Source organism: Hyperolius riggenbachi, chromosome 3, assembly GCF_040937935.1.
Source record: "Hyperolius riggenbachi isolate aHypRig1 chromosome 3, aHypRig1.pri, whole genome shotgun sequence".
In the NCBI taxonomy this organism is placed as follows: Eukaryota; Metazoa; Chordata; class Amphibia; order Anura; family Hyperoliidae; genus Hyperolius; species Hyperolius riggenbachi.
Window position 1 is genome coordinate 496,168,464 of NC_090648.1, and position 15,321 is coordinate 496,183,784.

The 15,321-nt window shown below is 47.2% G+C and overlaps 1 protein-coding gene across 1 annotated transcript in view; it reads left to right on the forward strand.

Moving 5' to 3' along the window:
* Positions 1–15,321, forward strand: part of DENND2A (DENN domain containing 2A) — a 216,274-nt gene that overhangs the window by 100,433 nt on the left and 100,520 nt on the right. Inside the window, exon 3 of the mRNA XM_068278269.1 lies at positions 6,915–8,030. Within this exon, the coding sequence (XP_068134370.1) occupies positions 6,915–8,030 (1,116 nt within the window). The remainder of the gene's footprint in view (positions 1–6,914; positions 8,031–15,321) is intronic.

Sequence of the window (15,321 nt, forward strand, 5' to 3'; positions counted from 1 at the left end):
TAAAGTTAAAGACAGGCTGTTAATTAACTGCATGTGAAAATAAATACAGAGGAGGTAACTTAACCTATTTTAGTTCCTGGACGTAGAAACTACGTCCAGGAACCATGCGCGCTCCCGGCCCGCGGTTCGTTAGCCAGGCAATCAGTGAATCGGGCTATGGTGCCCGATCACTGATTCCTCTCCCCCGCTGAAAAAGCGACAGCTTCTCTCGGAAGCTGCGCTTTTTCTGGCTGTTACCTCCCCCATGCATCTCTCTAAGCGTATGTTACGCTTAGAGTGACGTCATGTAAACAAACTCATGGCCGCCATCTTGTGGCCAAAAAGTAAAACTACAACTAAAAGTAAAAAAAATAAAACTCAACACACATTTACATTATAAAACTATTGTTTACATCCCACCCTCCCAAAAATACCCAAATAAAATGTTTAATATAAAAAAACTAAAACATTACAATAAAAAAAAAATGTAAATATTTATCTAAGGGTCTAAACTTTTTAAATATCAATGTAAAGATGAAATATTTCTATATTTTTTTAATTTTAAACTTGTAAATAGTGATAGATGCAAAATGGAAAAAATGCACCTTTATTTCCAAATAAAATATTGTCGCCATACATTGTGATAGGGACATAATTTTAACGGTGTAATAACCGGGACATATGGGCAAATACAATACGTGAGTTTTAATTATGGAGGCATGCATTCTTTTAAAACTATAATGGCTGAAAACTGAGAAATAATGAATTTTTTCCGTTTTTTTTTCTTATTCTTCCTTTTAAAATGCATTTACAGTAAAGTGGCTCTTAGCAAAATGTACCCCCCAAAGAAAGCCTAATTGGTGGTGGAAAAAACAAGATATAGATCAGTTCATTGTGATAAGTAGTGATAAAGTTATAGGCTAATGAATGGGAAGTGAACATTTCTCAAGTGAAAACGACGGAACGCGAATGGGTTAAAGGGACACTTAAACCAGGAAGAAAAAAAATCAGTTTTACTTTCCTGGGGCTTCTACCAGCCCCCTGCAGCCATCCTTTGCCCTCGCAGCCACTCACAGAGCCTCGGGTCCCCGCCGCCAGCAACTTTCGTTTTCACTGACAGGCCTGGCCACGCGTATTTTTCTTCGCGTTCCTGTCCGCAATAGCGTTCTGCGCCTGTGCAGTACACTATTAAGGAGGTGAACATGAAGAAGGATACGCGTGGCTAGGCCTGCGCAGGCGCAGAAAACCTGCCAACTCCCTGTCAGTTCCTGTCAGCGAAAACGAAACTTGCTGGCGGTGGGGACCGGAGGCTCCGTGAGTGACTGCGAGGGCACGGGATGGCTGCAGGGGGCTGGTAGAAGCCCCAGGCAAGTAAAACTGATTTTTTATTCCTGGCTCAAAAAGGACCCAAATTAAAAATAAAAGATTTCAAAAATAAAATCTATTTTCTAAATAATAATAGTAAATAGCAGTCTTTTTTCAGCTGTATGATGACAAATATAAAATATTTTACATTTATTGGAGGAACCCCTTCCTTCCTTTCATATTGCCGGAACAGAATCCGGCAGACTGGTGGAGGAGATAAAAAACAAAACACATGCTGCTACTGATGATGTCACAGGGGAGGTGATCTCAGCTTGTGTGAGATTTCACATAGACGACGCCCCTGTGAGGGAGGGTAGCTGATGACAAACACACCCATGATCTAAAACCTCCTACTAAGCTCAGAAATAATGGCTGCCACCTGTATAACCCTAGTAATGAAAAGAGAAGGGTGAAAAGCGTGCACTGAAATGCTCATAGGCTTGAAGGAGTGTTTAATTATCTGTGTATGTGTCAGAGTGGTGCAACTAAATATTTTAAAATTTAAAAAAATGTTTGGTTTGGGTCCGCATCAAGTGTCCCTCTACAGGAGTTATCAGGCAAAAAAAAAATGAGTTTCACTTACCTGGGGCTTCTACCACCCCCATGCAGCCATCCTGTGCCCTCGTAGTCATTCACTGCTGCTCCAGTCCCCCACCGCCAGCTAGTTTTTATTTTGCCGACCTCGGGGTCGGCGGGCCGCATTGCGTACATTTTACGCATTCCCGCTGGTGCAGGAACATTGACACATACATTTTTACGTGTCGGCGGTTCAATGCGTAAAATTTAAATTTTTACACGTTAGTGGTTTAATGCGTACATTTTACGCAATGAACCGCCGACGCATAAAAATGTATGTGTTAATGTTCCTGCACCAGCGGGAATGCGTAAAAATGTACGCAATGCGGCCGCTGACCCAGAGGTCGGCAAAAACAAAACTAGCTGGCGGCGGGGGACTGGAGCAGCAGTGAGTGACTGCGAGGGCACAGGATGGCTGCATGGAACTGATAGAAGCCCCAGGTAAGTGAAACTCAAATTTTTTTTTTTGCCTGATAATTCCTTTAAGGACAGAAATGATAAAATAACTCTCTAACTGTGAAAACTTATCTTTGCACCTTAAAGAGACTCTGTAACATTAAAAAGATCCCCTGGGGGGTACTCACCTCGGGTGGGGGAAGCCTCCGGATCCTAATGAGGCTTCCCACGCCGTCCTCTGTCCCACGGGGGTCTCGCCGCAGCCCTCCGAACAGCCGGCGACTGTGCCGACTGTCAGTTCAATATTTACCTTTGCTGGCTCCAGCGGGGGCGCTGTGGCGACTTTCTGCACGGAAATAGACGGAAATACCCGATCTCCGTCGGGTCCGCTCTACTGCGCAGGCGCCGGAAACTTGCGCCTGCGCAGTAGAGCAGACCCGACGGTGATCGGGTATTTCCGCCTACTTCGGCGCCGAGAGGCATCAGAGCGCCTGCGCAGGAGCCAGGAAGGTAAATATTGCGTCACGGCTGTACGGAGGGCTGCAGCGAGACCCCCGAGGGACGCAGGACGGCGTGGGAAGCCTCATTAGGATCCTGAGGCTTCCCCCACCCGAGGTGAGTACCCCCCAGGGGCCGTTTTGTCGTTACAGTTTCTCTTTAATAAGACAATTTTCCTTAGTGAATTAACACTGAAAATACCATTGATGTGTGGTGGTAAGTTTTCTCTTGGCCTATTGTCTCCAGCATGATCTTAGTGAATTGAGGCCTTTGTCAGAACTGAAATACTGTATACCTGGTGCTGTCAGTTATAACTGAAAGAATGTCCATGTTTCCCTATGGCTCAAATGGTCGAGAATTCCATCACAGTGAAAAAACAGGGCGCAAGAGAGGAGAATTTTCAGTTCGGGTTTGCATTAAGGAAAGCTGGGGGGGGGCTCTGTCTTCCTGCCTGTTATTTGGTGATGCTGGCGTGTGATGAAGCTTCCTCCAGCTTTGCGCATGCTGTTTTACAGACTTTAAGCATGTCATTCTGCATCAGCTCTTGTCCATGCTTGAACAATTTCACAGCAAGCTGACCCCGCTCCCCTAGACAGTGGGAAAAAAATAAAAAAACTGTATACTTTGGATGACTCATCCCAAACTCTTAACTATTAAGACTCAAAAGCTGTTTTACAAATTAAACCCCGGCTCTGAGCACAAATGTTTTCCTAGTTCTGAGCATTGGCAGAGCGTGTTTTTATCTGGCCAGAAATATCTTGACTAGCTGATGTTAAATCATTTTGTGTTTGAAGCCCGTTTACCACCCAGCAATGGCTTCCAGAGCTTCAGATTATGATCTTTGTGTAACATCATTTTGCCTTCTTAAAGAAAACCTGTAATGAAGAAAAAGTCCCCGGGGGGGTACTTACCTCGTGAGGGGGAAGCCTCTGGATCCCAACGAGACTTCCCCCATTCTTCTCCGCCCCTCCGTTGTCCAGCCGCGGCCCCCCAAAGTGCGGCGATGTAAATATTTACCTTACAGAATCCAGCGCAGGCGCATTAGCAGATCTCCATTCAGGTTAAAGAGGAACTCCAGTGAAAATAATGTAATAAAAAAGTGCTTCATTTTTACCATAATTATGTATAAATGATTTAGTCAGTGTTTGCTCATTGTAAAATCTTTCCTCTCCCAGATTCACATTCTGACATTTATCACATGGTGACATTGTAACTGTGGGCAGGTTATGTAGCTGCTCCTAGCTGTTTTGGCTGTTAGAGGCAGCTGTAAGCAGCCATTTCCTGTCTGTGAACCTTGTTACATTGTGGCAGTTTGCCCAGAGTACCGCGGTACCAGAGCTTCTTGTGGGAGGGGTTTCATCACAAAATCAGTCATACAGCGCCCCCTGATGGTCTGTTTGTGAAATGCAATAGATTTGTCATGTAAAAGGGGGTATCAGCTACTGATTGGGATAAAGTTCAATTCTAGGTCGGAGTTTCTCTTTAAGGCGGAAATAACCAAACCCGATCAATCTACTCTACTGCACAAGCACAAAGTACTTTTGCGCCGGATACGACCGGGCTCAGCTATTTCCGCCTTACCCGAAGGAAGAGCCACTACCGCGCCTGCGCTGGATCCCGGCAAGGTAAATAAATCAGCGCTTGGATTGTGGGAGGATTGCGGGACGCTTTGGGGTAACCAGCGCTGGACTGCCTGCAGCTACAGGGATGGGGGAAGCCTCATTGGGACCCTGAGGCTTTCCCCTCCCGAGGTGAGTACCCCCCAGGGGTAGGCATTTGCAATAATTCAGCTGTAAGTAAGCAGCTTTGGTTTCCCATGATGCATCACTCCCGAATATGCAAATCATCTCTTTATGCCCATGAAAGCCAGGCTCACATCCAGAACTGCTGGTGTATAATGAGCCTGTAGCTAACACATTTCTGGGTCAGCAAGTGCTTGGTATTCCTTAAACCAGTGGTCCTCAAACTAAGGCCCGCGTGCCGAATGCGGCCCCCTGAGGCTTTTTTACCGGCCCTGCAGGGCCGGGCCGAGGCATAGGCTGGAGAGGCTCCAGCCTCAGGGCGCAGTGTAAGAGGGGGCGCAGAATTCATTCAGCTGTCATTCCTAATTGTGTTTGAAGCAGAAAGAAATAAGAAAAGGGGATACATGGCAGTGACTGCAAGCCAGATAACTACATATTAAGGTGTTGGGGAGGTTGTGGGCCCTGTGGCGCCTCTTAGTCTAATAGCAATCAGTGAGTGACAGCTGGGGTGGCAGGGATGGAGGGGCGCACTTTGGTGTCTCAGCCTTGGGTGCTGGAGGACCTTGTCCCAGCTCTGCCCTCCACCCACAAAATGTATTACTTATAGATGCAGTCTGTTACATTTTTAAGTATTGCTGGTCTGCATATACAATAGCAGTGCTGGCACCACCCATCCACATGGAAGCCAGAAAGCAGTCCTTCGCTGGTTTCCAATCACATTCCGCATCAGGTGACACTGCTGTCCAATTGGACTGCCGGTTGTCACATGGGTATGTTTCACCGTCTGGCCCGCAAAGACGTCTACATCATTTTATGTATACTCCGGCCCCCAGCAGTCTGAAGTATGTTGATCCAGCCCTCGACCCAAAATGTTTGGGGACCCCTGCCTTAGACAATTATCTTCTTAGACATCTCCACTTGTGGGGGCTTACAATCTAATGCCCCCACCATAATGCCTGTGTATTGTTCCTACCACAGTAGGGTCAAGTTGAGGAGGTCCATTCAACTTCCCAGTATGTTTATGTTTTGGTGAGAAGAAACCAGATTGCCCAAAGGAAACCCGCACAATCTTAGGGAGAACACACAGACTTCATGAAACTGCATACAGATTGCATCCTGGCCAAGATTCAAACCTGGGTCTCTTATACCACCCAACATTATTAGATAAGAAAGTGGTAGAACTTGTGCCAAATCGCCAGAATCACCCCCCTGTTACTTTGCCAGGAATGGCCCCACCACACCCCCAGTCACACCTCTGCCACACCGACCAAGAATTGTCCTACTACAGGCCCCACTCAAAGCCCTGACAGGAATGCTCTTCCACACCCTCAATCACACCCCTACCCCCCCACCAATAATGGTCCTGCCACAGCCCCAATTCTAGGCCTTACCAGGAATGCTCTTCCACACCCCCAATCACACCCCTACCACCCCACCAATAATGGTCCTGCCACAGCCCCAACTCTAGGCCTTACCAGGAATGCTCTTCCACACCCCCAATCACACCCCTACCACCCTACAAAGAATGGTCCTACCACAGGCCACACTCAAAGTCAAAACAGGAATGCTCTTCCACACCCTCAATTACACCCCTGTCACCCCACCAAGAATGGTCCTGCCATAGCCACCATTCAAAGCCCTTCCAGGAATGCCCTGCCACACCCCCAATCACACCCCTGCCACACCGACCAAGAATTATCCTACTACAGGCCCCACTCAAAGCCCTGACAGGAATGCTCTTCTACACCCCCAATCACACCCCTACCACCCCACCAACAATAGTCCTGCCACAGCCCCTACTCTAGGCTTTACCAGGAATGCTCTTCCACACCCTCAGTTACACCCCTGCCACCCCACCAAGAATGGTCCTGCCATAGCCACCATTCAACGCCCTGCCAGGAATGCCCTGCCACACCCCCAATCACTCCCCTGTCATACCACCAGGATTGGCACTACCACACCCTCAGTCACATCTATGTCACTGAACCAGGAATGACCTTGCCACACACAACTCACCACTGACACCCTGCTGGGAATGCCCTGCCACACAACCAATCACACCCTTGTATCCCACCAGCATTGGCCCTGCCACACCCTCAGTCACACCCCTGTCACCTCACCAGGAATCCCACCTCAGGCCATTCTTCAACTCCTGTAAAAGCAGTGCATAGGGGACTGGTAATGATCAGATCCAACTCTATGACGCTGTGGGCAGGTGTTCCATATTAGTTGTTATGTATGGTGTGCTTGAGGGGGCCCAATGCAACACTTGCATTGGAACCCATACGTCACTGGAAATAACAAAAGTATATTCAAAATAAAGCAACATATACTAATAAGTCCTTTCTTTCTTCCCAGGGTGAAGGCCATAGGTAAAGAGAACTCTGGTAGTTGGGAAGAACTTGAATTTCTTCAGTTTCACGTGAGCATCGAAGAACAGTCTGTAAGTACAGTCGGCCTTATAAGCTACAACCAAGACTCTGACCCAGAGAAAAGTCCTCTAAAAGGCCTGGAGAACTGGCCAAGCAACAAAGACTTAAAGGGCTTACAACAGAACATGCTCAGTAACAAAATGATTATCAATGACCCAGTGATGGAGATTAATGTCAAGGACCCCGGACTCATCATCAAGAAACAGTTGGGGAGCAACAAGACTTCCCCATCCCCCCAGAAAATCACACTGAAAAAAACCTCAAGTATTAAGGAGAAGATTTCCGAGTGGGAAGGTAAGAAGGAGACGCAGTCTCCAGTCCTTGGCCGGAAAGACTCAAAAACGTTAAAAAGACAGGATTCTGCCGGCACTACTTTTGGAGATATCAACGTGGATGATGGAAGGAACCGTCAGAAAGGTAATTTCAAAAAGATGTTCAGCTGGGAAATGGACAACAAGGACCTTGAACTGAAAGACTCTCAGAAAGTGGAGAAGAAAATTGAGAAAGAGGCTAACGCCAGTACCGAAAGAGTTCAGGAGCAAGTTATAGGAGCCAAGATGGACCAAGCGACTGTCTTGAACCAGGTGAAAAGGTTTGAGCGTTCATTGAAAGAAAGTCCGTCAGATATTTCACCACAGTTACCCGGGACATATTATTCACCACAGTGCTTATTGGATTCCGAAAATCAGGAGAATAAATTGGGGTCAAAATCAAAATGGGGATCAGACTCTGAGAATGCAGAGCCTATTTTTGGCACAGTGGGAGAGGGCAGGATATCTCGAAGGACAAGCAATGCAGAGAATGTATATACTGAGCCTGGGGCACCCGAGAAGTCTGTACCAATCAATCCTTTACCGAAACCTAGAAGGACTTTTCGGCATGAGGGGGACTTGACACCATTTAGAACAGGTTTACGGAAAATGAACCGAGACTTACCGCCACTTCCGTGTATACCTCCTCCTCCGCTCCCCACATCTCCACCACCATCAGCTGTTAGCAGGAGGCTATGGAACAGCAAGCACAGGAACAATGGAGACCATAGGTATGTCTTCATTACCTTGTATTAGTATTATTATTATTATTATTATTCAGCATGGTGTGTCTATAATTTCTTTACTCTGGCTAATTAGAATTGAATTTGTGTACCAATCACTGACCAATACTACCACCTCCATGTAGCATGAGGGCCAACAGATTTTGAAAACTATAAGCATATTGTGTTGGTAGGCTCTCACACTATATGGAGGTGGTAAAATTGGTGAATGATTGGCCAATCAAAATTAAATGTGTGTACCAAGCTTAGGTGTGTATTCTGTGAATCGTGTGTGTTGCAATCATCAATTTGATGAATTATTTGCATTTGTAGTTACAGTGTGGATATTTTCTTTGCAGTTTTCTATGTGCTGGTCAATTTTTTCCCCATATATATTGTGGACCTTGAACAAGACCAGTTAAAGGGAACCAGAGACGAAGCACCCTTGTGTATTTTACCATAGATATCAGTAAGAACATTAGAGAAAACACTTACCATGCTCTCCATTTCATCCTCACTGCTAAAAGTGTCTGTTATCAGCTGTGATAAGAATCCCTGACTGAGCATTCAGTCTGGCTTTGCAGGGAATAATTATAGCTGAGTCATTATAGCAGAGCCACAAGGGGGCAGGCTTGGGCTTGAAAAGACACCAGAGAAGACAGACTCAGCTATAATCTTTCCGTAGCAAAGCTAGACTGAGTGCTCAGTCGGGGATTCTTATCAGAGGTGATAACAGTCACATTAAACAGAGAACATTGAAACAAAGAGCAGATTAGGTGTTTACTGTCATGTTCCTACTGATTTATAAGGTAAAATACAAGAGGGTGCTTCATCTCTGGTTCTCTTTAAAGGGAACCCGAGGCGAGAGGGATATGGAGGCTGCCATATTTATTTCCCTGTAAATCATACCAGTTGCAAACAACTTGTTGCATTAAGAGAACAAGTACACAATACATGTTACGGATTTCCGTCCTTCCTCGGGTGTTAAACATGCAGCAGCCGCCCAAGACCCGAGTCTCTGTGGCCTTTCCAGAAATCCAGGCCTCTCTAGAGTTCTGTCCATTTATGCTGTCCATCAACCACTAAATCTCCATTACCGGTGGATGATGTGCCCTGAGTGGAGCCAGGTTGTGACCTGGGAAGATCATGCATATCAGTTATTATTATTTTGTTCCATCATCTTCCATGATTCTGTACAAAGTAATATAGCAACACAGGTGGATGATCGAGTATAGAGGTGGCATGCAACATAAATGTAACAGTCTAACTTATACAGTCAGTGTTGAACAAAAGCATACAGCAACTACACAGGATAAAAGGGGTGAGAGAACCATGCCTTTAAGAGCTTACAATGTAAGAACATAGGCAAAAAGCAGTGTCTAAAGGAAATGTCCTGGGTTGGATTACATTTTTTATCCAAAGAGGTGGGTTTTAATTTAATGACACATTTATTAAAGGTTTTGAGGGTTGGAGCAGTAAAGTGTTGTACCGTGTTAGCCATGAGGGTTGGAGAAAGACAGATGTTTTTTTGGAATGGAATTCAAGAGGAGTGGTGAAGCCTCTGAAAAGTCCTGTACATGCAAATGTGAGGAGGCCATTGTAGTGGAGGATAAAGGAAGGTTGTGGAAGATGCAGATGAGGCAGTATCTGGAAATTGTAGTGTTACTTTTGACTCTTTGTTTTGGCCAGTCTCCTGCTTCTTCAAGGTGCTCTAACCAAGCAGATGACACCTAAGCACTGTAGTTTTTTGGATTCCTGTCAGCTCCAGGCTCTGATAATCGATCATCCTCAGACAGTCAGGTCAGGAGAAGGCATGTGTTATCAGCTCGAGGTCAGCAGTTCACCAGCAGCAGCTGTCCTAGATGTTCCCTTAATCCTAAACGCAGTAAATCTAAATAAGGGGACAAACATAAATCTGTCATGAGTAGATAACCTTAATTATAAACCAGGGGAGATAAACTCTGCCTCCTCTGGGGTTAAGATGTAATGCTAGATACACACAGTGCGAATTTCTGACAGAAATACTGTGAGATCGATTACTTCCAATATGTCTAAAGCTGGCCACTAACGGTCCAATTTCTAGCGAAAAATAGTTCGGAAGTGAAATATTGTAATACATCCTTCACTACACCATCAACGAAACAATCTTTGCTTCCTATCTATCACAACCAACAAGAAAATCCAAATTTTGGTTCGACGAAAATTCATTCAGACGACATTTTTTTCCCTCGGTTATTTATTTATTTTTATTTATTTAAGTATTTATATAGCGCCGACATATTACGCAGCGATGTACAGAGTATATTGTCTTGTCACTAACTGTCCCTCAGAGGGGCTCACAATCTAGTCCCTACCATAGTCATATGTCTATGTATGTATCGTGTATTGCATATATCAATCTAGGGCCAATTTTAGGGGGAAGCCAATTAACTTTTCTGTATATTTTTGGAATGCGGGAGGAAACCGGAGTGCCCGGAGGAAACTGACGCAGACACAGGTAGAACATACAAACTCCTTGCAGATGTTGACCTTGCTGGGATTCGAACCCGGGAACCCAGCGTTGCAAGGCAAGAGCGCTAACCACTACGCCACCGTGCTGCCCCTGGTTATAATCGATTGTGTCCACCAATGGAGATTATTTATAACCAATCCGATTAGAATTTCTGATCGCTGGAGCGATTTTTCGCTAGAAATTGGCCACCTTAATGTTATTTCTGATCGATTTTCCGATCAGTTTTCCATACAAGTGAATGGAAAATCGATTTGAAGTCAGATTAGGCATGTTGGAAATAATCAATCTGTCAGAAAATTGCGTCTTGCATCTAGAATCTTGATCATACAAATAATTTTCATAAAAAAACAAACTCATGTCGTCCGTCGGGGATCATGAGCCGATCCCCGACATCGCTGGGCCGGCCTGTACAGACGCCTGTCAGCTGTATAGCTGACAATGAGTTCTGTTGCTATGCCAGGGGTGGAGCGACAATGGAGTGGCACATGTGTGATGTCATAGGGGAGGAGCCACGTCTTCAAAGAAGCTGGCCACCGCTCAGCCAAATTGATCCACCGGGTGTTTCGCTTGCCAAGCGGTAGTCGCTGGTCGGGGGTCTCTGTACACACGTCTGGCTATCGGCTGAGGTGATTGTTATCGGCCAGTCTCGCCAGGCGCAGGCCCGGATTTACCTCACAGGAGCCTATAGGCACAGATGTCCTGGCACCCTAGACTTCACCCTCCATGAACCTTCTTTTCCCTTACTTCCCTTGCCCATCATTGTAGCTACAGGTGTTTAAAAACGGTCCGACACTGCTGCCAGCGCGTGTGCGCGCACACCCGCCCGCCCTCTTGCCGCGCGTGCGTACACGTCTGCCCGGCCTCCCCCTGGCTGTCCTGCTCCCTGTCCAAAGGGTGTCCCTGCGGCACATGCGCAGTAGCGCAAATGCAGTAACACACACACGGACACGGGACTCAGAGACACAGGGATTTTATTATAGAGGACTGGTGAAGGAGCAAAATGTCAGGTACTGATAAGTTCATCTTAAACATGAATAATTCATATAAAACTGTGACGGACTAGTTGCAATAGAAATAAGCCATGAATAGACAGAAGCCAATAAATAAATGCGTGGACAAATACATTTAAATAAATGTAGATAAAAACATGGATTAATAAATAAACAGATAAATTGTTACAATATTGCACTGATATACAAAAGCGCTTTGTGCAAAGTATATATGTAAACATACTTATGCAGCATATGGATGATTGACAAAAGTGCAGGGTAGGTCTGTATTGTGCAAAGCATGTATGTAAAAATACTGATCAATGCAAAAGTGCAGGGTATGTCCGTATTGTGCAAAGCATGTATGTAGACATACTGATACATGCAAAAGTGCATGGTGTGTGGCAGAGCCGGTTCATCCACAAGACAAACCTAGGCAATTGCCTAGGGTAGAGGCCTGCATCGGATCAGGTACCCGCGGGTTACCCGAAATGCGGCACCCGTTTTGATTATAATCGGGTTGCAGGTCGGGTGCAGGTACCAGATTCACCAGAAAGCGGGATGGGTGCGGGTACCGGATTCACCAGAAAACGGGGCGGGTACCGGATTCACCAGAAAGCGGGTTGCGGGTCATGTGCGGGTCTGTGGGTGCGGGTAGCAGGGCTGCGGGTTGGGTGTGGGTCTGAAAGACTAGACCCGCACAGGGCATTAGGCAGGTTACCTGAAATGCAGGTCGGGTTTGGGTACCAGATTCACCAGAAAACGGGTCGGGTGCGAGTCTGTTGTGGTGGGTACCAGATTGAACAGAAAGCGGGTTGCGTGTCAGGTGTGGGTAGCAGGGCTGCAGGTGCCGGTTGGGTGCGGGTAGCAGGGCTGCGGGTTGGGTGTGGGTCTGAAAAATTAGACCCGCACAGGGCATCAGATCTGGTACCCGCGGGTACTCGCAGGTTACCCGAAATGCGGGTCGGGTTTAGGTGACCGATCGTCTTGTGTGGGTAGCGGGTCTGTGGGATGGGTGTGGGTACGTTCCTCAAAAAGGCGTTTGCGGGTCGGGTGCAGGTAGCAGGGCTGAGGGTGCGGGGCTGAAAAATTAGACCCACGCAGGCCTCTAGCCTAGGGCCTGGAGAGAGTCTCTAGGGGCTTGGTGGATGCTACCCCCACCAAATCTTACTAAAAAAGCCAGGTGATCATCAGTGCTGGGCAAAAACTGCTATCTTGCCTAGGGCCCCATTTCATGTAATTCCTTTCCTGATGTGTGGTGTGGTACGTCTGTAAAACATACAAAAGTGTATTGTGCAAATCATGTAAGTGGGCATTCTGATGGAAGTACTGAGTCTGTCTGTGCAGCACTTTCTTTACAAAAATGGTTGCAAAATGAGGTCAGGTCCAGAGGCACTAGCGTAGCTTAGGAGCCCCTAGGCCTCAGTGCAGACCAGGATCATCCATCAGACAACCTAGGCAGGTGCCTGGGGCCTAGTGGGTAGAGGTATGCATCAGGTTGGGTAACCGGGGGTTACCCGAAATGCAGGTCAGGTTTGGGTACCCGTTTTGATTTCGGGTTGCGGGTCGGGTGTGGGTACCAGATTCACGAGAAAGCGGATTGCAGTTCGGGTGTGGGTATCATGGGGTGCGGGTTGAGTGCGGGTCTGAAAACCTGCACAGGGCATCAGGTCGGGTACGGTCGCTACCTCTGCATCCCCTATCGCTATGCCACTAACCCAGGGGCGCCTTTAGCCATTTTGTCACTCCAGGCAAGAACACCTGTGGCGCCTCCAACCACACCCATACCCCCCCCCCCCCATAAAGGATATGGCAGTGTTTTACCCCCAAAAAAGGGGACAGAAGGAGGCAGAAGGAGGCAGAGGAAGAAAGTAGGGGGCACAAACAGGAACAGAAGGAGGCACACAAGGGTGACAGAAGAAGTCAGAGGGGGATGTAAGGAGGCACAGGGAGACAGAAGGAGGCAGAGGGGGGCAGACAGAGCCACAGGGAGACAGAAGAAGGCACAAAGGGGCACAGAAGGAGGCACAGGGGGACAGAGGATGGTGCAGGGGACAGAGATGGCACATAGGGACTGAAGAGGCACATGGAGACAGAATGAGACACAAAGGGAGACAGAAGGAGGCACAAGAGAACAGAAGGAGGAAGAGTGGGACTGAAGGAGGAACAGGGGGAAGAGGTGGCACAGGGGGACAAAGAAAGGTACAAGGGGACATAAGGAGGCACAGGGACAGAAGGAGGCAGAGGTGGCACAGGGGGACTGAAGGAAGAACATGGAGACAGAAGGAGGCACAAAAGGGACAGAAGGAGGCACAAGGGGGGGATGATGTACAAGGCACAGAGGGACACAGTGGCAGCTGCCTGTAACAGCAGATGCAGCAGAAGCAAGTAATAGAACACCCGTGGGGATGGGGCTTAGTCAGGGGCGTGATTTAATCCAGGGTGTGTGGCCTAAGCCAACCACATGGCGCCCCCAGGACCAATGGCACTCTAGGCAATGGCCTGTACTGCCTATGCCTAGAGGCTCCCCTGCACTAACCTGTGTTGCACTTCCAGTTGCTAAATTTAACTACCCACAATTTTGCATTTATCATGTAAATTTAGCAGTTAAAATGTAGATTTTTGTATTAGCCTGAATTTAGCTGGTTCTCAGTCACGACTCTCTTTCCTGGTATGATGCTATTACTAGCACCTGGTGAGCATACGCATGCACTGTACACTGCCCTGACCTGGTGCTGCTGTATTCCTCTGGGGTCATCCTGAGAAAGTCAGACTTCCTCTCAGAGCAGTGACTGTGACATATCTGGAGGGAGCGTATGATTATTAATAGACAGATGCAACCTCACGTTCCTCCATGTGTAGCATCAGTTCACCAGCCAGGAAGGAAGCCTGCAGGTTTATTTTCGTTTCCTGGTCTATAAGAAGCTGGAAAAACCACAGAAGGTTCCTGCATATAACTTTAGCCCGGGTTGTCTGCCTTTGAAATGCGGTTAGCCCTTTCCCAGTCATACCGTCAGCTCTGGATACCGTGAGTGTTCCTAGTTTGGCACAAAAACATGAGCATTGTTGTAAGATACAGTGAGGCAGGAACCATACAGCTACAGTGAGGCAGGAACCATACATCTACAGTGAAGCAGGAACCATACATCTACAGTGAGGCAGGAACCATACATCTACAGTGAAGCAGGAACCATACATCTACGGTGAGGCAGGAACCATACATGTACGGTGAGGCAGGAACCATACAGCTACGGTGAGGCAGGAACCATACATATGTGATGAGGCAGGAACCGTACATGTACGGTGAGGCAGGAACTATACATCTACGGTGAGGCAGGAACCATACATCTACGGTGAGGCAGGAACCATACATTTACAGTGAGGCAGGAACCATACATCTACGGTGAGGCAGGAACCATACATGTACGGTGAGGCAGGAACTATACATGTATGGTGAGGCAGGAACCATACATGTACGGTGAGGCAGGAACCATACATGTACGGTGAGGCAGGAACCATACATCTACGGAGAGGCAGGAACCATACATGTACGGTGAGGCAGGAACCATACAGCTACGGTGAGGCAGGAACCATACATCTACGGTGAGGCAGGAACCATACATCTACGGTGAGGCAGGAACCATACATCTACGGTGAGGCAGGAACCATACATCTACAGTGAGGCAGGAACCGTACATGTACGGTGAGGCAGGAACCATACATGTATGGTGAGGCAGGAACCATCCATCTACGGTGAGGCAGGAACTATACATCTACGGTGAGGCAGGAACCATACATT